Source organism: Benincasa hispida, chromosome 9 (genome assembly GCF_027475165.1).
Source record: "Benincasa hispida cultivar pf3 chromosome 9, pf3_genome.v1.1, whole genome shotgun sequence".
Lineage (NCBI taxonomy): Eukaryota > Viridiplantae > Streptophyta > Magnoliopsida > Cucurbitales > Cucurbitaceae > Benincasa > Benincasa hispida.
The window spans coordinates 59,581,609-59,601,287 of NC_143486.1; the positions used below are offsets into that span (position 1 = coordinate 59,581,609).

The 19,679-nt window shown below is 31.8% G+C and overlaps 3 protein-coding genes across 9 annotated transcripts; 1 reads left to right on the top strand and 2 right to left on the bottom strand.

Annotated features, from left to right (window-relative positions):
• The first annotated feature begins 3,291 nt into the window (after positions 1-3,291).
• On the top strand, positions 3,292-6,468 carry LOC120085994 (uncharacterized). Of its 2 annotated transcripts, none has more exons than XM_039042366.2 (3): positions 3,292-3,501; positions 4,517-4,741; positions 6,241-6,468. In XM_039042366.2, the coding sequence occupies exons 2-3, from the start codon at positions 4,565-4,567 to the stop codon at positions 6,295-6,297; spliced, it is 234 nt and encodes a 77-aa protein (XP_038898294.1). In that variant the 5' UTR covers positions 3,292-3,501; positions 4,517-4,564; the 3' UTR covers positions 6,298-6,468. The 2 variants fall into 2 exon arrangements, with proteins under 2 accessions (XP_038898294.1, XP_038898295.1); XM_039042367.2 differs by having other exon boundaries at positions 3,339-3,501; positions 4,562-4,741.
• Positions 6,281-11,377, bottom strand: LOC120085993 (uncharacterized). Of its 5 annotated transcripts, none has more exons than XR_005484108.2 (6): positions 11,088-11,223; positions 9,711-10,012; positions 9,511-9,633; positions 8,607-8,897; positions 7,478-7,754; positions 6,281-6,410 (listed from the first exon to the last, which is right to left on the bottom strand). XR_005484108.2 is itself a non-coding variant. In XM_039042363.2 (5 exons), exons 2-5 carry the CDS (start codon positions 9,957-9,959, stop codon positions 7,545-7,547), a joined length of 873 nt encoding a protein of 290 aa, XP_038898291.1. In that variant the 5' UTR covers positions 9,960-10,005; positions 11,088-11,377; the 3' UTR covers positions 7,312-7,544. The 5 variants fall into 5 exon arrangements, 3 of the variants coding, with proteins under 3 accessions (XP_038898291.1, XP_038898290.1, XP_038898292.1); XR_005484107.2 differs by lacking the exon at positions 6,281-6,410 and adding an exon at positions 7,312-7,370; XM_039042363.2 differs by lacking the exon at positions 6,281-6,410 and having other exon boundaries at positions 7,312-7,754; positions 9,711-10,005; positions 11,088-11,377.
• A 1,986-nt stretch (positions 11,378-13,363) lies between these two features.
• On the bottom strand, positions 13,364-19,216 carry LOC120085240 (uncharacterized). 2 transcript variants are annotated; one of them, XM_039041139.2, is made up of 12 exons: positions 18,969-19,216; positions 18,127-18,240; positions 17,473-17,583; positions 17,331-17,393; positions 17,125-17,238; positions 16,888-17,037; positions 16,046-16,123; positions 15,761-15,982; positions 15,593-15,679; positions 14,816-14,935; positions 14,437-14,529; positions 13,364-13,616 (listed from the first exon to the last, which is right to left on the bottom strand). In XM_039041139.2, the coding sequence occupies exons 1-12, from the start codon at positions 19,113-19,115 to the stop codon at positions 13,557-13,559; spliced, it is 1,359 nt and encodes a 452-aa protein (XP_038897067.1). In that variant the 5' UTR covers positions 19,116-19,216; the 3' UTR covers positions 13,364-13,556. The 2 variants fall into 2 exon arrangements, with proteins under 2 accessions (XP_038897067.1, XP_038897068.1); XM_039041140.2 differs by lacking the exon at positions 18,127-18,240 and having other exon boundaries at positions 18,969-19,152.
• Positions 19,217-19,679: the final 463 nt, after the last annotated feature.

A 19,679-nucleotide genomic window follows, 5' to 3' on the forward strand; every position in this document is an offset into this window, starting at 1 on the left:
AAAGGGCAATTTGGCCCAGTTGTACTTAGGAGCATCTATGAAGAGTCATCGTACTCTCGATTATATCCGATGGACACATAAATATATCTGTAGAAGAGTTCAGCTGTTGGTCTTTAGTGGAATGCCTGACAGTTAACGGAAGGTGGATCTCGTGGCTAAAAAGTTTAGTAAACTATTCACGGACCGTTGGAGCTTCGAACCACAGGTCCATTAGGTCCCCTGGGTAGCTTGGATAAAGTCGAGAACCAGTGTTTGAGTTAATTTGAAATGTTCAAATTGACAAGAGAAAGTTTGATTGCATATTATATAATTGGACTGGTTAATTATATATGATATAATTAGCTAAATGTATGAGATACATTTTTTTTTGGAGGAAATTAGATATAAATATGATTTATATCAAGTAGAGGAGAAAATACTATAGTAAATATGTGATATCAAACTATAGGTTAAAAATATAATATGATTATATTTATTAATATTTTAATTGGTTAATTATAAGATAATTAAGCCAAAAATCACGTTTGGACGTGGGTTAGTGGGGTAGCGTCGGTTATTGTAACCGATGAATTAAAATGAAAAGAGTTTTCATTTTGAATCGCTCATCCAAAAAGAAATCAAGAGATCACGCTGGTGAAAAGTAAGAGATCGCTTAAGCATTTCGAGAGCCTATACGATAGCTCCTCTCCGCCTAAACGATTGTCTTAATTATTGATCACCTATCCACGATCCCCGTCATGGTTGTTGGCCACTGGTCACCAATTCTACCGTTGATCAATCTAAGACATTTCTAAATTATGATATTGTTAATACTATATTTCCCTGTAGGTTTGTTGTCTTTAGTTAAACTCCAATCTCCCACACCTTACATTTGTTGAAGAAAACAAAAATCCAATTACACAAACTTAACCCATGAGCTATAAGTATAGGGTTCATTAATGAAGTGCTCTTAGGCCAAATATTCTTGGGGTGGTGCATTAGTTTATTTATTTCTTTCTTTTGATATGTGGAGTGGAGGATCGAACCTTAGACCTCGAGGTTGATAGTACACGTTCATGTTAGTTTAGTTATGCTTCAATTTAAGCTTCTTTTTTTTTTTAATCTTTTCCCTCCATTTTTTTGTAATTTCATTTTTTTCTTTGCTCTTAGTCTAGTTTTGTTTATATTGTTTCCATAAAAAAAATGTTTTATGCATTTAAGTTTCCTCTCAAATGGAAAATAATAGGGAAAGAAGCTTATATACAAACACCTATTAGATATAAAATTTGAAATATTAAAGTTGTGTGCTTAAATTCATGAATTTTTAAAAATGAATTTGACACAAAATTGAAAGTCGAGGAATTTATCAGATAATAAGTTATTAAACTTAAAATTAAAAGTTAGCATATAAAATACAACTTTAAAAGTGTAGGGCTAGCATATCTAATAAATTCTTTTGAACATATACAAATTATTAGTGAACTTTGGAACTAGAGAACATATAACATGTAGAAGTTTCTTGGATTATTAATGAATTTGATTAATCCAATTCTGTAAAAGTTCTGGTTGAAAGCACAAAAACAACATCACCCCCCTATCCTTTCAAATGAATTTGCCTTTTTAGTCCAAACAAATTCAATTAACTGAGATAAATTTGGTAGGTTGTTTTGTTTTGTTTGGTTTTGTTTTATTTTTAATTTTTATGATCTAATATTTTCTTTTAAAAAAATTGAGTTCAACGACATGTTGGTAGAAACATACTATTGACCCATAAAATATATCTTATCGAGTAATACTTTATTGGTAGATCATAAAATTACGTGGCAGATCAGGTGGCTCCTTAGATACTTCCTGGGAGATGTTCTCATGTGTTATGGGATTATTTTCTAGACTGGATTCGTCGAATTTCTAAAGCAGATTTTTGTTTTTTTAATCATTGTTAGTCTAGAATGTTGGTAGATAATTATGACAACCTATAATTTAAGTTTTCTTTTGAATTTGAATATTTAGTTCCGTTTGGTAACCATTTGAATTTTTGTTTTTTATTTTTAAAAATTAAGTTTATAAACATTACTTCTACCTCTAAATTTCTTCATTTATTATCTACTTTTACCAATAGTTTAAAAAATCAAATCAAAATTTGAAAACTGAAAGAGTAGCTTTTAAAAATTTATATTTATTTTTTTATATTTGACTAAAAATTCAACCATTGTATTTAAGAAAAATGCAAATTATGGTAAGAAATGGAAAGAAAATAAATTTAATTTCCAAAAATCAAAAGCAAAATAATAATAATAATAATAATAAAATAGTTACCAAACGGATCTAATATTTTTTTTTTTCATTTTTTGTTTTTAAAGAAAAGTAGTTTAACGTCTAAAAATATCTTTGATTTAACTAAATAGGGATACTCTTCTTAAGTGAGAAATTATCTCGAACTCCTATTGTAAATTAAATGTTACACTCAAATCATTTGGGAAATTTAACAAATAAATAAATAAATAGGGTTTAGGGTTTAGGGTTCGTACTATTGACCTTGATTCGATTCTCCCACCACACACTTTAATTACAATACTTTAAAAAAAAATAAATATAAATCAACTTTGGAGAATTTAACAAATAAATATAAATCAAAACTTTTTTTTTTTCAGTGCGCATACAAAAGTCGAATTGGAACCTACATAATTGCAAAGGACCAGACTAAAATTCAAATCATTGAGACTTAAATCAATTTGAACGTTATATTATGAAAAAAAAATTATGTACTAGGATAGTATGAAAAATAAATTGTGCAATTTTGAATTAACAAAGGTTAAAAATTACTTTTAGTCTTTAAACTTTCATAAAAGTAACAATTTAATCATTGAACTTTGGTTTAAAACGATTTAGTCTCTGAACTTTTAATTTTGAACAATTTAATTCCTAAACTTTACTATTTAATAATTTAATTCCTGTATTTTAAAATTTTATAACAATTTAATCTTTATTGTAGAAATTAGAGTTAAGATTTAATAAGATTTCTTACATATATAAACCAAAAAACTAATTAGAGATTCAATATTTTTATAAAATACAAAGTCTACATCATAAAATATAAAAATTGACATTTAATTTTGATAAATATGTTTACATTAAGGACTAATGATTATGAATTTAGAAGTACAAAGACTAAATTATTACATACTAAAATTTAGGGACTATAAAATTGAAGATACATAAACTAAATCATTACAAATTAAAGTTTAGTGGTTAAATTGTTAGTTTAGTTTTGAAAAATATTTTTTTAATCATCAATAAATAGTAATTACTATTAAAATTGAATTGTTTAGACAAACGCGATAAGTATTACCGACTAACCCAAACATATAGAAGGGGAGAGGAAAAAAAAAAAAGATCGGAACGATTAAACGACGCACTTTCATTGGCACGACGTTGGTTTAGAGCTTTGCTTTTGCAGTAGCTGTCCCGGAGATTTTGCCCTGCCGCCGGTGCTGTAGGCTGTGCAGCACAACAACGAAACCGGTGAGTTCTTGAGATTTTCTTTTTCTTTCTGATTTTCTTTAGGTTAATCCACAGTTTTCTGTTTGGTTGCTGAGAAAGAGATCGAGAATTATTTTTTCTCGACGCAGAAGAATGGTGAATATTGATTCTGAACGTTGTATTACTTGAGTTCAATCTGGAATCGGTTTCTTTCTCTTGTGTTTTTTTAGACCAAATAGTGAATGAATCTGGAATAGCTTGCATCTTTGAAGCCTTCTGTATATGATAATTCTGAGGCAGTAGGGCAGATTTCTCAGTGAATGAGAGCAAAACATGTAATTGGCTGTATTTATGGTTTCTGATATCATTTTCTTTAATTTAGTTTTTCTGTTCCTGTAGCGACTCAGTTCTTGAGTTAAATTTTTCACTAAATATCTGTGGCGGCTCCTGTAGTTCAATATTGAGGATGATTATCTATCCATTTGTATTTATTAATTGCCCTAGCATTTTGTGTCAATAGTCAAATCGTTGCATTGTTTAAAGTACAAGAACTTAATCGTTACGATACGACGGATTAAGCCAAAAGGTTATATGAGAGCGAAAGTTCAAGGGGCTAAGAATGAGTTTAAGCTTTTCAATTAGACGGTAGCTGTAGTACTTGTTAAAGTTCTCATTATCAGGGATTAAGTGTTTGCTTTTCTAGGTATTGAGATTAAAGTTAAACAGGGTTATGATTTGACTCTTGATAAGGTTTTCATTATCAAGGGGCTAAGATTGAGCTTAAACTTTTCAATTAGATGGTAGTTGTAGTACTTGTTAAGGTTTTCATTATCAGAGATTAAGTATGTGCTTTTCTAGTTATTGAGATTAAAGTTAAAACAGCATTATAATTTGACTCGCATTTTGGAATTTGTTATCTTCTGCGGTTATTTGATGGAGATGATCTTGATCCAATGTAGCATTTGTTAGTTCTGCAAACACAGTTTCTTTGCAGATTGTGATATACATATAATTATATATTAATATCAAAACTATCTTTGTATGTTTTGATGGATAGGTTTTTTGCGAAGGCCGTATCTAAGATTATCTGGTCAATTGGCAGATAATGGAAGGTAAATTCACTGTCTCACCTAAAAGAGGTTGGAAACAAATGGAACATAAAGAGGCGACCGGAGCTGTTCATGAAGAAATGAAACGAGTGCAACGGCTTCCTTCTAACAGTACCTATGCTACTCATCGGTTGCGGGTTTTAAACAAAATTCTGCAGCTTTTATCAATTCAGGTTTGTATCATGAAACTGCAGCAATCATTTGATCAGTTCGTGTTAATAATTGATGCAGTAGGAGTAGGGTAACTTGGGATATCTTGATCAAATCCTTAAATTGATTAGGATAGGATTAATATTAGTTTTCTTCTAAAAAGCACAGATACAATACATGGATTCAACATGATACAAACACAGTGATGCATCACCCTTTTTAAAAATTTAGAATATTGACACAACAAGGACATATTTATTAAAATATACCTTTTGAAAAATATATATCATTTTTTATTTAAGAAATTTTGAAGTTGATGAACTTATACGTTTATTATATAATTATCAAAATTAATTTAATGTGTTGCACTCTCAAAATTTATAATTATTTTGTCGTGTGTATCTATTTAGCATATATAATAAGTGTTTGATACGTCACTGACAAATGTTGGACCCACTTTGATTTAGTACAACTAGTGTCTAACACATCTATGGCACTTGCACGTAATTGATACATGTCCAACAAATGTCGAAGTGTCTAAGTGGCCGATGCATTTTGGACACAGAAGTGCTAGCCAAACTAAAGTATTTGTGCTTCTTGGGTTTCCTTGATTAATTTGTCATCGTATTTGTTATAAGTAGGGAACTGACTTTTTGTATTAACATTGATTCATTATAAAGATTCTAAAGCTTGATTCTTAGAGCGTTAACTCCTTTAATTAATTAGGATATACCAATCTTCTCGTTTGCACATCTGTTATGATTCAAAAAGGAAATTCTGAAAGGATTGCAGTTAACATAGAGCTGTTTTTATTGCTGTGTTTGAAAAGGAAATTGTTATTTTTAACATAATTTCATTGCTAATGCCTAATGGTGTGATTGCTTGGTTTTGGGGTGTGAGGAACAATAGAACTTTTTGAGGGCTCGAGAGATCTCCAGATGATGTTTTGCCCTCTATAAGATTATGTGTCCTTATGTGCTTCGATGACCAAGTCCTTTTAATCATCCATTAGGTTTATCTCTCTTGATAAGAGGCTCTTTTTATAGTTTGGCTCCCCTTTTTTACGCCCTTGTACTTTTTCATTTACTCTCAAGCTTGGTTATTCATCAAAAAAGAGTTAGAAGCACATCTTTTTATCGTAAGTTTTCTTTTTAATGAAGAGATGGGATCAATTGATGACCCTATTGCTATGCAATTGTTATACTTTTACTCTCTGCCTTCCTATTTTCTTATTGGTAAATGCAGATATATTTTACTTCATATAAAGCCTAAATTCAATTTCACAATTCTCTCGGTCCATTTTCAGTTCATTTAGTGTTGAATAACATCACCACCAAAACGATCTTAGTTTTGTTCCAAAGAGTATATACATCATAATTTTAACATGAAGTTCTGGCATTCGAGTCGTAAACTTTCTCATGGTTGCTTAAATTGCTTCCAGAATCGCAAGTAATGGGAAATTTGATGAACGATGGTAACTGATATCTGATATCTATTGTGTTCTCTGATTTTCTTTTGTCAGAGAACTGTATCACAGGAAGAGGAACTGGAGTTGCTGTTTGCTGGGCTTTCTCTGTGATTTAATAGTAGCTTGTGAATGGTTGGTACAGCTAACTTCTCTATACAAGTACAATTACAGAATGTAGGATTCCTAGGATTTTGTCGGTTGCCCTCGGTGTGGTATACAGGATCCTGTATCAATATACTTAAATGTTAAGTTGTGAAATGAACTTTCAGTGTGGTTATCCTATTTTGGTTCCTCATTCACCTTCATCTCCTATCGATGATCTTAATTATGTGCATGGTGTAATACTAATATTAGGAGGTCTCAACCATTGAACGTCTTGAGTGTTTTACCTTTAACTACCAAAATCTTCAATGCTTCACTTGGGTACAAACGTTCTTGTTTGAAGCCTTGTCATTTATCAGTGTTTAATTGGTAAAACGAGAGGGCTTTGATTTATGGAATGAAATGGGTAAATGGGAGAATATGAGTATATGTTACTAGGATTTCTTTATAATATGAAATTGCTTGATGCTGCATTTAGGTGGCACAAATATTCAGGAAACTTATATCCTACACTAATTTTTAGTTCGAATCATTTGGTACTCATCCTAAAATCTTAGGCATCATAATATATCAACCTATGCATAACCTAACCAAGCAAAGTATTGTTGACCTCCTTTTTAAAGTAGACATTGCAATTCTTTGAATTGGATATTAATTCATATACATATTGTCAAAATGAACATAGTTCAATTAACATAAAATTCGTACAATTGATTTCGAAGTTAGGGATTCAATTCTCTAAATACTATATCTATCTAGATATATTTCTTTCTAATCTTCGTTGGGATGAAAAATGGAAGCAAAGTAATACCGAACAGAATGTTTATATTCATAGAAGACCATGAAAGTTATCCCCATTTCTATTGTTGACTTTTTTTATTATTATTATTTCTGTCTAACATCACAAACAAGACAAGATCTGTTTATGCTATAAATATCGAGACAGAAGCACAAAACAGGCAACATAAGCAGGTTGGTCAGCCACACGATCTGATGCAAATTGACACAGAAAGAAAAGAGATAGAAGCTAGAAGTGAAGGAAGTTTGTATACCAGAGAGCTCGATTTCGACAACAATGTCGCCTGCAACGTGGTAATAGGCAAAATAGAGTTCCCAAATATAACATTCAATATTTCACAGATAATTGATGCTGAAGAGCAGAAAGCATCCATGAAAGTTTGAAACCTACCTACCATTATGGCCGATTTATTATTCAGTACTCCATTTGAATTGATGTTACCATACCAAGTGACATCTCACTGTTCCTTCTTCTCTAGTTTAGATTTTGCTGCAGATTGAGATTTGTAAGGGGTAGCACTGTATGCAGAAATCTGAATCATCGCAAAGAAAACCATCTCCACACAAACTAGAGTATTTTGTAAGGCTTCATTTATGTGTTCAACATCAAACCAGGCATGTTCCTGTTTGATTATGCCCACTGCAGCGAGCATCTCAAGAACAATTCCCTGAAAAAGAAAACCATGATTTGAGTTGTTTTAGTTTAAAACCTGAAATATTTGTTTCAGTGGTAGATTGTCTTGATGCATAGATCAGCAAATAAGACGGTAAACTTCACAAATTGGTCATCTTCTAATTGATGGGAGTTATATTTTAGCTATTGTTTATTGAAACTTACGGAACATATCAAAAGGTAGTGCCAAAATGAGCATAGCTCAACTAGCATAGTGTTAGTACTATCAATCTCAAAATTAGAGATTCAATTCTCTTACCCCACATAGCAGCAAACTTGCATTACCGACTTAAGAACAATACCAAAAGGGGTAAGTTAAGCTACTACAACCAATCATAGCAACCAGTAACCTACAGCGAACATACAATATCATTACCGAACACCAGCAGTGCAGTAGCATCTCATGTTCTGTTTTGGTAGGATAGAAGGCAGCCCCATATGGTCATTCCTCCCATCCCAAATGAGTTTCTAGTGTACGATATTTGTATGCAAAAGGAGTTTCTAGAGCACAAGGATGAAATGAAATGGACAGTTTCATTTAAAGAAAAGGTCTGCAGTTTTCACTTTTCAGAGAGAAAATGCAACGTGAATCGTGATTTTGGACATAGAATTCAACCAGGTTCGTAGGCATAAGATAACACAATGTATAGAAAGAGAGTAATCACATTTCATGCAAGTGTAAAGCACCAAATAAGTAACGGATAAGAAGTACATTTCTCTATGCCTAGTTACAAGTGGCTGGTTTTAAATTTTGGGAAGATGATGAGAAAACTACAAAGGAATATGATGACATCTTCGGAAGTTTAAGCTTAAAGGAAAATCTGAGAAACTCGGATGAGAAAATTACCTGCCAGAAGCAGAAAAAGACAATCCCTTTGATGCACAAGAACTTTGCAAGAGGGCTATGTTGTTTCAACTCCTTATCAAATACATGATAGAAAATCACCAGGGAATACAGAGCAAGCGACACTGAGACATTTAATATGATAGTAAATGTCCAACTGAGCCAGCTTGGATATACATCAATTAGTTGAAGAGCAATCATCAAGATGGAACATACAGGACGAATCACCACAAATTGATAGGTCCAGTTCTTGAGAAGCTTCAATGTGTGATGATTCAATCGAGCAGTGTGAGGCTGCAATTGATAGGGAGTCAACATTCAAAGTCACTCTTTGCTCATCCAATAAAACCCAAAAAATTAAAATGACTGGTTTAGTTTTACTAAGCTGTAAACTTAAGACCCACGACTATCCGACCAGAAGTATTTATGAGATCAAATTAACCATATTCCAAAGAATAGCGAAATTGACTAACAAAATACTCAGAGAATGTACAAGTACAAACGATTTCAGTGTTAACTTTGACCATGGATGGATATTCATAGAGAGCTACTGGTGTAAGAATGTATTGAGAAAAACATTAGAGACCTAAGGGCAAAATAGTCCAACATGATGTTTAGTTCTATTGTTTAAAGGTTTAATCAGTCCGTTTGACCATCTCATCATCATTGCCATCTGAGTTGTATTAGCTTTGTTCAACCGATCACAGTCAAATATTTGTCTGTATGAGAAGATAAAAGAAGAAGAATGAAATGTTTCAAGAAGCATAGTAGCTAATAAGACCTTAATGCTTCATATTTTTCTAGTACCAACAACATGTCAGGATATATTGAATTTAAATGAACATCAAAAGAATGACCTGGTATAACCTTTTTGGTATGTGGACAGAGAAGAAGAGAAAAAATTTACCTGAAAGAGGGTAATCGGAAAAGTATGGTGGATTTCTCTACCTTTGATCTCATCTGGCACAATGTTTTTGCTTATGGATATATTCAAGTAGCTGTACAGTAAACTCAAGAACTTAGATATAACCTACAAGGAAAAACTAGGAAGTTAATACAAGAAATCAATCTTTCATTCTCAAAAGTTCTGTAGGATCAAAATCTTACCAAAGCTTCATAACATTCCTTAATTGATTCCAATAACAAAAAGAAAGTACTGCTTGCCATAAATTCCAACAGACCGATGTAGGAGATACCAGCATATAAAGGAGCCATAAGAATTATAATAACAATGGCCTTTTGTTCCGCTGGTTTTTTCCAGTTAGACAGATGTTGGGTAAGGAGCCATAATGAAAAAATTGAAGTGAGAACAAAAGATGAAGTAACCGCAAGAAAAATCATCTGTCCAAAATCCATTGTGATTGCTGATATGTTAACCACTGAGGTTACCAAGAAATGAGATCTGCAGACTGAAATGTAGCTTAATAAGCATCCAAAAGCACAATCAACTCAGTATTTCAAGAGCAAAGAGCTAAATTTTAAGTTTCATCCTCTAGTAAAATACGGCAGAAAACTAATTGAGTTTAATCATTGTACGGGTGGAAAAAGAACCTACAAAAGTAAGAACCAAAATAAGTTTTGACTGAATAAAAGTCATAGGCTCACAGTTGCTTTCCATTTCCTAATCCCATCTCTACCATTGTTGCACCTTGACAATTTTATAAATATGAATTATCCCTTGATGATATGATTATTCCCTGGACTTGTAAATTGTAGATTGTAGGTAGCTTATACATATATACATATACATACAATGATACAGCCTACCACATATTTGTGAATTTAATTTAAGTTGGTATTCACATATGTCTGGACCATCTTCCACATCCTTACAGCCAAAGTACTAAAAAGGGCTTGATTCTCCCCTTTTTAATCTCATACAATTCTAACATCATCTACATCCCTAAAAATCATAGTAGAATCTAAAATGACTTCTAGTTCTGGGAATCGCAATTTCCTCTACACTCTACAGTTCCAGCTCCAGCAAATCATGATTGGCAGTAAAACAGTCTTAATAACTTGAAGCAAACTGATTACATAACTTCGCTTAATAGGCATAAATCTCATTTAGAAATACTACATCAGCAGCAATCTAAGTTCCATAAGGAAACTTGTGAAACACGATCAAGGTTAATCACATTTCTCACTATCTCAGCTACTTTTTCCATTCCATTCCCCTCCTATTCCATCAGAACCAGTAGGGAAGAGGAGAAAATAAGGCTACAAGTGACGCAAATGAGAAGATGAAAGTTATGGATACAACATAATGATCGCGAGAAAAGTAAGATCCAATCCAAAACTCTGCTTCTTCGGAATTGGAAAGAGAAGTAGAAAAAGCGAAGTGAAGTCGAACACATAGGCGATGATTTGTTTGTTTGTTAGTTAATCGATTAATTCTCATCATTACCGCAGCAAACAACAGTTTTGGAGATGGTACAACACTGAAAATCAGAAAGAATGGGAAAAAAGCGAAAGAAATCTTACCAGATTGAAAGTTCTTTGGCTGTTTTTGGAGATTCCGATGCTTGATTCCTCGAAAGTGTGGGAAAGAAGCAAACCACGTTTGAGGACGATTTTTTAAACTCGTGAATCTCGATAAATTGTAATAAAATAAAGAAGAAAGCACGTTTGAGGAGGATGATTTCTTTTTTTAAAAAAACTCGTGAATCTCGTGTATCGAACACGTCCTTCACTCGTCTCTTTGAAAAATCGAAACGACGACGTAAATCTCATTAAACTTCCCTGTGCCGACCTGCGATGCACGACTTCTTCACAAATTTGTCTATGTGTAAGTCCTATTAAATTTGTATCGACAGATTGATAAAGGTAAATCGATATTTCTATTGTATCCTAGAAAAATCTATGAAATATAAAAAAAAATATATTCAATAAAATATTATTAATGTAAGCATAATATAAATTATAGATAACTTTAACTTGTTTAGAAATGAAAAATTATTTTAAATAATAAAATTGTTGAAAATATTTATAAATAATAACAAAATATCATATAAGATACTATCTGTACCTATCATGATACAGATAGTTGTCTATCCCAAATAAACATAGATAGTTGTTATCGTAAATTTTTATTATATTTGTATATATTTTGTTCATTTTCTTCTAATTGAAAACAACCTTTTAAAAATTACAAAATATTTATTGACTAATTTAAATTTATTTTTTAGTTTTATGTTTTTATAATTTTTCTAGAAATATCAATCAAAATCGATATTTTATAGATATTTTCATCGAAATTTCTGTAAAATTAAAACTTCGATACAAATATCGTTATCAACGTTATAAATCTTGATAATAATCAACCTTGTTGATGTTGATGAATATTTTTGGAAGAAAAACCAAAAAAACCAAAAAAATTATTTAAATTAATAAGTAAATATTTTATTTATATTATATTCATATTAATAATAATCAACCAATTACAAAATTTTATTTATATTATATTCATATATATAATTTAAATAAAATTTAAATTATATATCACTTATTTTTATTTTTAATGTTTTATGGATTGTTTTACACTAAAATAAAAATGTCAATTCACTCCTTTCAACGTTGAACCATGAAAAATTTGAAAGAAATTATCACCATGGTTATAATAAGTATTTGGAATCAAATAAATTTAGTTATTTATGATATAAATAAATAATAAGTTGTTAAAAAGAGTGTAACACGAAGAAAAACATAAAAGTTTGCCAAATATAATACGATTAAGAGAAACATTTAAGTTCTTTGAAAATAAAAAATCTTTCATATACAATACCATTTAGATTCCATTATCAACCCTATTGAACGTTTTGTTAACATTAGGGATATTTAAATAACCCAACAATCCAAACAATTCGGATTATCCAGCCTAAAATGTCAAGGTTAGGTTAGTTTTATTCTTAGGTTGAGTTGAATTTTTCTATTTTTATTGAATTGGGTTGTAAGTTGATTAAAAAAAAATGTGAATTGACCCAATCCAACCCGAATTTTATATATATTAATAATATATATGTGTATTTTCTCTTTGTTTAAAATTTGATTATTTTGTATTGATTAATTTGTGAATTTTTAATATTTTTTTAAACTTGTTTTGATATTTGTCTTTGTCTAAAATTTACAATAAATATCATAGATATTTGATATTTAATATTTGAATTTTATGAGATTTTAATTAGTAGTCATGTATTGTATATAAATTTACATATTTTTCATTAAAAATAAATAAATAAATTATTTCATCAATTCTACTTCGTTTATTAAATTACAAGTGACAAACTCAAAGACAATATTGTAAAAAAAATTTGAACTTAAGAGAGTTGTATAAAAAAATGCAAATTTTTTAAAATGCTAAAACTTTTGATAATCTACCTCATATGCTAACTTACGATTTAAATTGAATGTATAACCTACCCATTATGATTATTAACTTATAAATGACGTACTAAAATGAACATAATTCAACTAACATAATGTTTGTCCTATCAATTTTAAAGTCACAGATTTAATTCCTTCACTCACATATTGTCAGAAAAAAAAAAAAAAAAAAAAATTGACATTCTTCGTAAATATAATTGAAGAATAATTCTCGACGAGAAACCTAATCCTCGTGAGCTTCGCTCAAGGGGAACAATCCAACTAGAGGTGTCATGCAATAAAGCAAAGCTAACTAAGCCACTTTAGACCGATACATTATACAAATGCTTTTTCAACTTTTAGTAGTCACATCACTTTTTCAGACAACTCATAAAGCATAGCACCAAAAAGGAAGTTTAGAATGTTATTTTGATTATGAAATTTGCCAAAAAGATATTTTTCTTACTTACTATGTTCTACAAGTTTGGGTTGAATTAGGTTTCCACATGAGTGGCAGAAAAAACTTGTGAGAAATTAAAGGAAGATTCTGAAGTGGATGGTTGACTAAAATACTCACCAAATATTTTTATTTTACACAGATTTCAAAACCTCTCCTAGTACTAAGCCCCACTGGGTCCAATGTGTTCCACCCTGCACCAGAAATTTTCCACTTTATGAGAGACTTCATGATGCATTGATTAATTGAATAGATATTCACTTTTCTATCAAACAAACAAATATTGGGTTAATTCACAAAATTTAGTCTCAAAGTTCTGATGTTTGCTCCAACTTTAAAAGGTCTTAATTGTCTCTCAATTTGGGATTGTAATTTTGGGGAGTCTTAGGATTACTTACTGTCAATCAAATGATAGCGTAATAAATGAAGTTGATAGATTTTTTGAACTTTGAAGTTTGTTCTAATTTGGTTTCTAAAGTATTAAAATGTTTATTTTAGTCCTTAAACTTTTAAACTTGCCCCCATTTGGCCTCTCAACCTTTAAAATATCTAATTTAATAATTTTTTTATTAAAAAAAACCCAAATTAGGGAAAAAACAATATAGCAAGGGCAAAAATAGTTGGTTTTTAAAACTTCAAAATCTAAAATAGATATTTTGAAACAAATTTGAAAGTTTAGAACAAAATAAAATTTAAACTTATAAAATTATTAGGTTAACTTACATGTTTAGTCTCTAAACTTTTATGTCTATGCATCATATGGTTTTAAACTTTAAAGAGATTCTAATAAGTCCTTGTACTTTCAATTTTATGTCTAACAAGTTCTTGAACTTTCAATTTTATGTCTAATAGACTCTAAAATTTAAAAATGTCTAAACCTATTAGAAACTTTCCTAAAGTTTAAGGTTCAAATAGACACAAACTTGAAAGTTTAAGGGACTAAACTTGTAATTTAACAAAAAATAATAATAATAAAAATAAAATGAAGTCATTGCACGCAGAAACAGCACAAACCTGGCAAAAGACTGCAAATGGCTCTCTTAGAGGTCCATCGCAAGAAAGTTCACTTGTGCTCCCATCAATGAAAGTTCCATCAGCAAAGATCACCTGTTGTTACGGTATGGAGGGTTCATAAATCAAAAACTAAGACAACAAAATACTTTAAAATCGCGATGTTATTGAAGCTTTTGCAGTCAATTTTTATCACAAGTAACAATCGTTAGAACTGAGGAAGTTTCAATCAAATTCTTATGTTAGTTTTACACAGCAGTCATCGTCTTCTACCAGTTTGACGTGAGAAACTTCTACTTACATGCTATTATTAGGAAGGAAAAAGATAGAGTTTCCGTGAAAGTATTAAGATTTGATAAATGTAGAGAAGTTACGGCTGTACCTCTGATGCATATCCAGGAGTTATTCCTGGAACTGGTTTCGTAAAGGAAGCGACAGGAGAGCTTCTCTGTACAGCCTCACAGAATGCAAGCAAAACTTCACGACTTCCAAGTTGTACAGCCTGAATGAGATATAAGAATTCATAAGATGTAATCATACATGATACTTATGAAACCAGACAAGTTTTTCTTGCATACATTACCAATAGCAACATTAGAGATATTGAAATACAATAGTCGATAGAATACAATAGAAAAAGTCGGTGACACATCAGAGTCAGATCGATAAGAGAAGAAGAGGATTAGAGGAAGAAGTACAACGACAAATGAAGAATTTCTTCGTTGAATTGTTGAAGATATTCAAGTGTCTTTTGTTTTTGTGTGACTTTGTGGGGACTCAGGCTTGATGATGAAGATTAGATGATTCTAGAGTTTGGTTTTCAACTCCTTTCTTTTTTAGTTTTGGGTTGGGGCAATGAGCTTTTTAGATAGGCTGCTTAGTTTTGGGTTGGGAAATATTAGATGCGCAACTTTATCCTTTCTTTTTTCTTTTTTAAAAAAAGTCTGACGTGTCCCCTTCACATATCTAGAAGGGGAGACACGTATCCGTTATTTAAAAAAAAAAGATGATATGTCAAATTGCGTATAAGATACGTATCTGAAAAGTATCTAAGAGTACTGATATCTAATACGTATCCGATATCGATTATCTGCCTCATACGAAGTATCAGTGCTTCATAGCAAGAATATATTATGGAGAAAGTGAAGTGCAGCCAAACCTGTACAGTGTCATGGCGGGGTGCACGTGGAAGTGGCTGGACTTTGTAGCCTTTTGATGCCATGACTTCAGCTATTAGGATCATTCCCTGATATCAGCAAAGAGGAATATTACCTTCATTCCAAAAAAAATTCAACTCGAGAGAACTAGGAAGAAAGAATCAAAATACCTTAACTGCCTCACCAACCATTTGAGGTGAAAGGAATAATCCTTGAAAAAATGCCCTCATCATATCACCAGGGGTAGATCCCGAATCCACCCCCAAGCCGGGTGCAGATAAACGAGCTGCAGCTGCCTTCACCCATTTGTCACGACCTGCAACGTATCCACCACAAGGTGCAATTGTTCCACCAGGATTTTTTATCAAACTTCCTGCAATTAAATCCGCACCCTACCAACCATTACTGATAGAAATGCTATTCATCAACAGGAGAAAGAACCTGAGATCACTTACCACAGTTGGAGGTTCAGTGGTTTCCACAAATTCTCCATAACAGTTATCCACCATCACCAAGCAATCAGGATTTTGCATCTGGAAATATTAGCAAATTTATTTTATTTACTGGATAAATTGCTTTTACACAAAGAAAATGTGCGGGGATTTAAAATCATTTCTCCAAGCTCACTTTGATGATCGTCGTTTTTATTGATAATATTGAGAATATGAACTAATGGTCATAAACCATACTACAGCATGCGTTAAATAATTTCATTCTAGTGTAAGTATATTGACATTAGCAGAGGGCAGAGAAATTTAAAATAAAAATAATGATAATAAAATAAAATTGAAAACCCGAGAGAGATGAGAAAGTAGAAACATTGGAGGGTAAGTGAAAATTAGAGGGACTGGAGTAAGTTTATGTAAGATCCCTCGTTAGGGAAATATTAGGATTATCAGTATGAGGTAAGGGCGTATTAATAATTAGCTAGAGTTAAAGTTTTCAATAGAGGGAGTGGGTTGGGAGCAAAGTGTGAAGATTTTAGTAGAATTCCTAGTCTAAGAATTTTGCGAGAGAGTAAACTTCTTGAAAGGTTATGGTATATTGTAACTTCCTTTGATGTTGCAATATTTATGATCTCGATAATAGGCAAGATAGCTATGTCATTCTGAAGTATGTAATATTCAACCCGGTTATTTAGGATCTGAAGTAAATCCAGAAAATATTTAGGGAAGGGAAGACACTTTATCTGTGAATGATGAACACTCAAAATCACAGAACCAAGAATTGGCTACAAAAATGATCTTCCACTCAATCTTTCACCCTAAAAGCTACAAAATGCAATCGAAAGATTTACCTTGATCAGTCTTATTGCTTTTCCTATTTCGTCAATACTTAAACTTCGCCGCCAAGAATAACCACATGACCTTTGTATGAGTGCACATTTTGTTTGAGGTTTCAAAGCACTTGCAAGCTTTTCCCAGTCAAGTCCACCGTCCTCAGCAAGCTGAAGAAGAAAGCCAAAAATTCAATATGATAATGTTTGAAAACCTAGCAACATATCGCTTAATTTGTATCGGTCCTAGTAGCTCACTGGAACTTCTCGATACTCTACTCCAAAATCTTTCAAGGAACCCAGCCCCTGAGAATCTCTTTTGCCAATGACCTCCTCTAGTGTGTCATATGGAGCACCAGCTACTGCCAAAAGCTGATGGTTAAATTAGTTTAAACCACGTTCAACTTTAAGAAGATAAACCACAAGATGAAAAATGAATTGATTTATTACTAAGTTATACTCACCTCATCCCCTGGCCTCAAAAGAGCAAATAAAGCACATGTAATAGCATGAGTACCTGAGAAAAACTGATGGTAGAGAAATCATAAACACCAAACTTTGCAATTACTTCTAAACATAAATATAAAGTTAACAACTGCTGGAAACCTGTGATCGGACTATTGCAGATTCTGCTCCAACTATCTCAGCAAAAGCATTGTCAAGTGCCTCACGCCCTCCAGCTTCGTCATGACCATAACCAGTGGATCCTCCAAAATGCTGGTTGTGAAATTTTAAGAAACACCATTCATCAGTGAACTGGAATAACTACTTATTGCTTCACAAGAAACAAATATAGGCCAAAGAGATCGATAATATGTATACTTTCACAAGGTTGTTTTTTTTTTTTTTTAAGAGGAAACTAAGAGGAAATAGATTATTAAATTCATAATGATATTGGGAATTCGCAATGAGAAGAGTCATTGGAATCACATACACACAATACTAGTAGAAAGTAGAACTAGAGAAAAAGAGATGAAGGTGGGCATCGGAAATAATGAAGAAAGTAGTCATGCCCTTTATTCACTCTGCTATTAATTATGGTGTGGGAATTAAAGCTACCTAAAGCTACCACTAGTAATATAATGAGTAATATTTTGTAGTAGTAGGCGTAGGCGGTGGATGATTTCACAAGGTTGTTGAAATCAATTCTATCAAAAAATAATGCACCAACAACACCAAATAAATTACTAATTCGTTTAACACCGTGAGACATTACTTTGCAAGAATTTATCTACTTATGCATAGGATTGATTTACTGACATGAGATCCTAACCGAGCATTCTGAAAGGCTTTGAGAACTTTAGTAGAATTACTTGCCACCAAATTATCCACTGCCCTGAATTCATACTGCAAGGAGTCTACTGCCTTAACAACCTGCTGATCAACACTTCATAACTAAGCAGCAGCCAGACACGATATTATAATGTATAGACAGATGTAATCCCTATTTACAAGAATTGGATTCTAACTAAATTCACAAATTTTCAACATTTGATCTCTTCCATATAAAATGTGACATCACAAGAAATGCAAGAAGAGAACAGGATTTCATCAGTCCCATCTAAAGATCAAAATATCCTTGGATGTAAATCAAAAGTATCGAAATCGATATTAAATATCCAATGATATCTCCAATATCTTCTATAAATGTTTGTGAAACATTAAAAAAAGTCACCTATTCAGTCCAATATGAATAGAAATACTAATAACAATATTCATAACTTAATTTAAAAATAAAAACTAACTTAATTATTAATCTAAATAATTTTTATAAACTTTTTGACTTATAGAAATATCCTATGGATGTTTTATCCATATATCCATAAAATTCAAATCTTGATAACGTATCGACATCTATATTCTGAACCTTGGTTCATTCTATACTACACCTATAATAAACTAGCTCCAAACTTGAAAATGAAGCTTAAGCCGACAAATTCAGGTAAATTACTTAAGCTGATAGGTTAGGTTTTTGAGTGATTCAGCTTCCAATCCAATAGGCAAACCTGATTTTTCAAGAAATCAAAATGCACGACGGGGGTTAAAATTAGAAACGGAGAAATGACATTTCTGCGTTAGAGAGTAAGAAGTTTTGTTGTTACCTCAGGAGCAAATGGGGTGTCGGAAGTGTAATGTTTCCGATCGAGGGGCACCGGTAAAGAAGTGCCGGAGCGAAGAGTTGCTGCCGGAACGGAAGTTCTGAAATTAGGCGACGGATAAGAAAGGAAAGAGCAGGATAAGCCCCACATATTCCTCGAGAAACTGAAAATTTTGAACTTCGTCTCTCTAAATATCCGGTCGATTTTTATGGGACTTTTGACCTTTTTTTTTTTTTTTTTTTTTGTTAAAATATCATTTTTCAAGTGAATTTTTCAATTTTAGTTTATACTCCTTCTTGGAAGAAAATTAAAAGGATATTGTCCTTAAACTATTTAAGAAAATATTGTTGTTTTCAAACTATTTCTAAAAATATTGTTGTTGTTGTTGTTTTTTTTAAATAAGTCGAGGGTTGAAAATTCGACTTAGATAGGTCAAATTTTGAACCCTCGACCTTCCTTTCATTTGTACGTCGAATTTTGAACCCTCGACCTTGTCCTTCCTAACATTATTATTGAGTCTGTTTAATTATCATTCTGGAGATTTTCCTCTATCAAAAGATCGTATTTCTAAATTTTCATAAGGTCCCCCTGGAATTCCTTCCAAAGCTTATTGAATAATTTTTACGGATTCTGTCATCTCAGCAAGTCTGACTAAATAACGAGCTAATGAATCTCCTTTAGCGAGATTTTGAGCGAGAGCAAGAGCAAAATAGC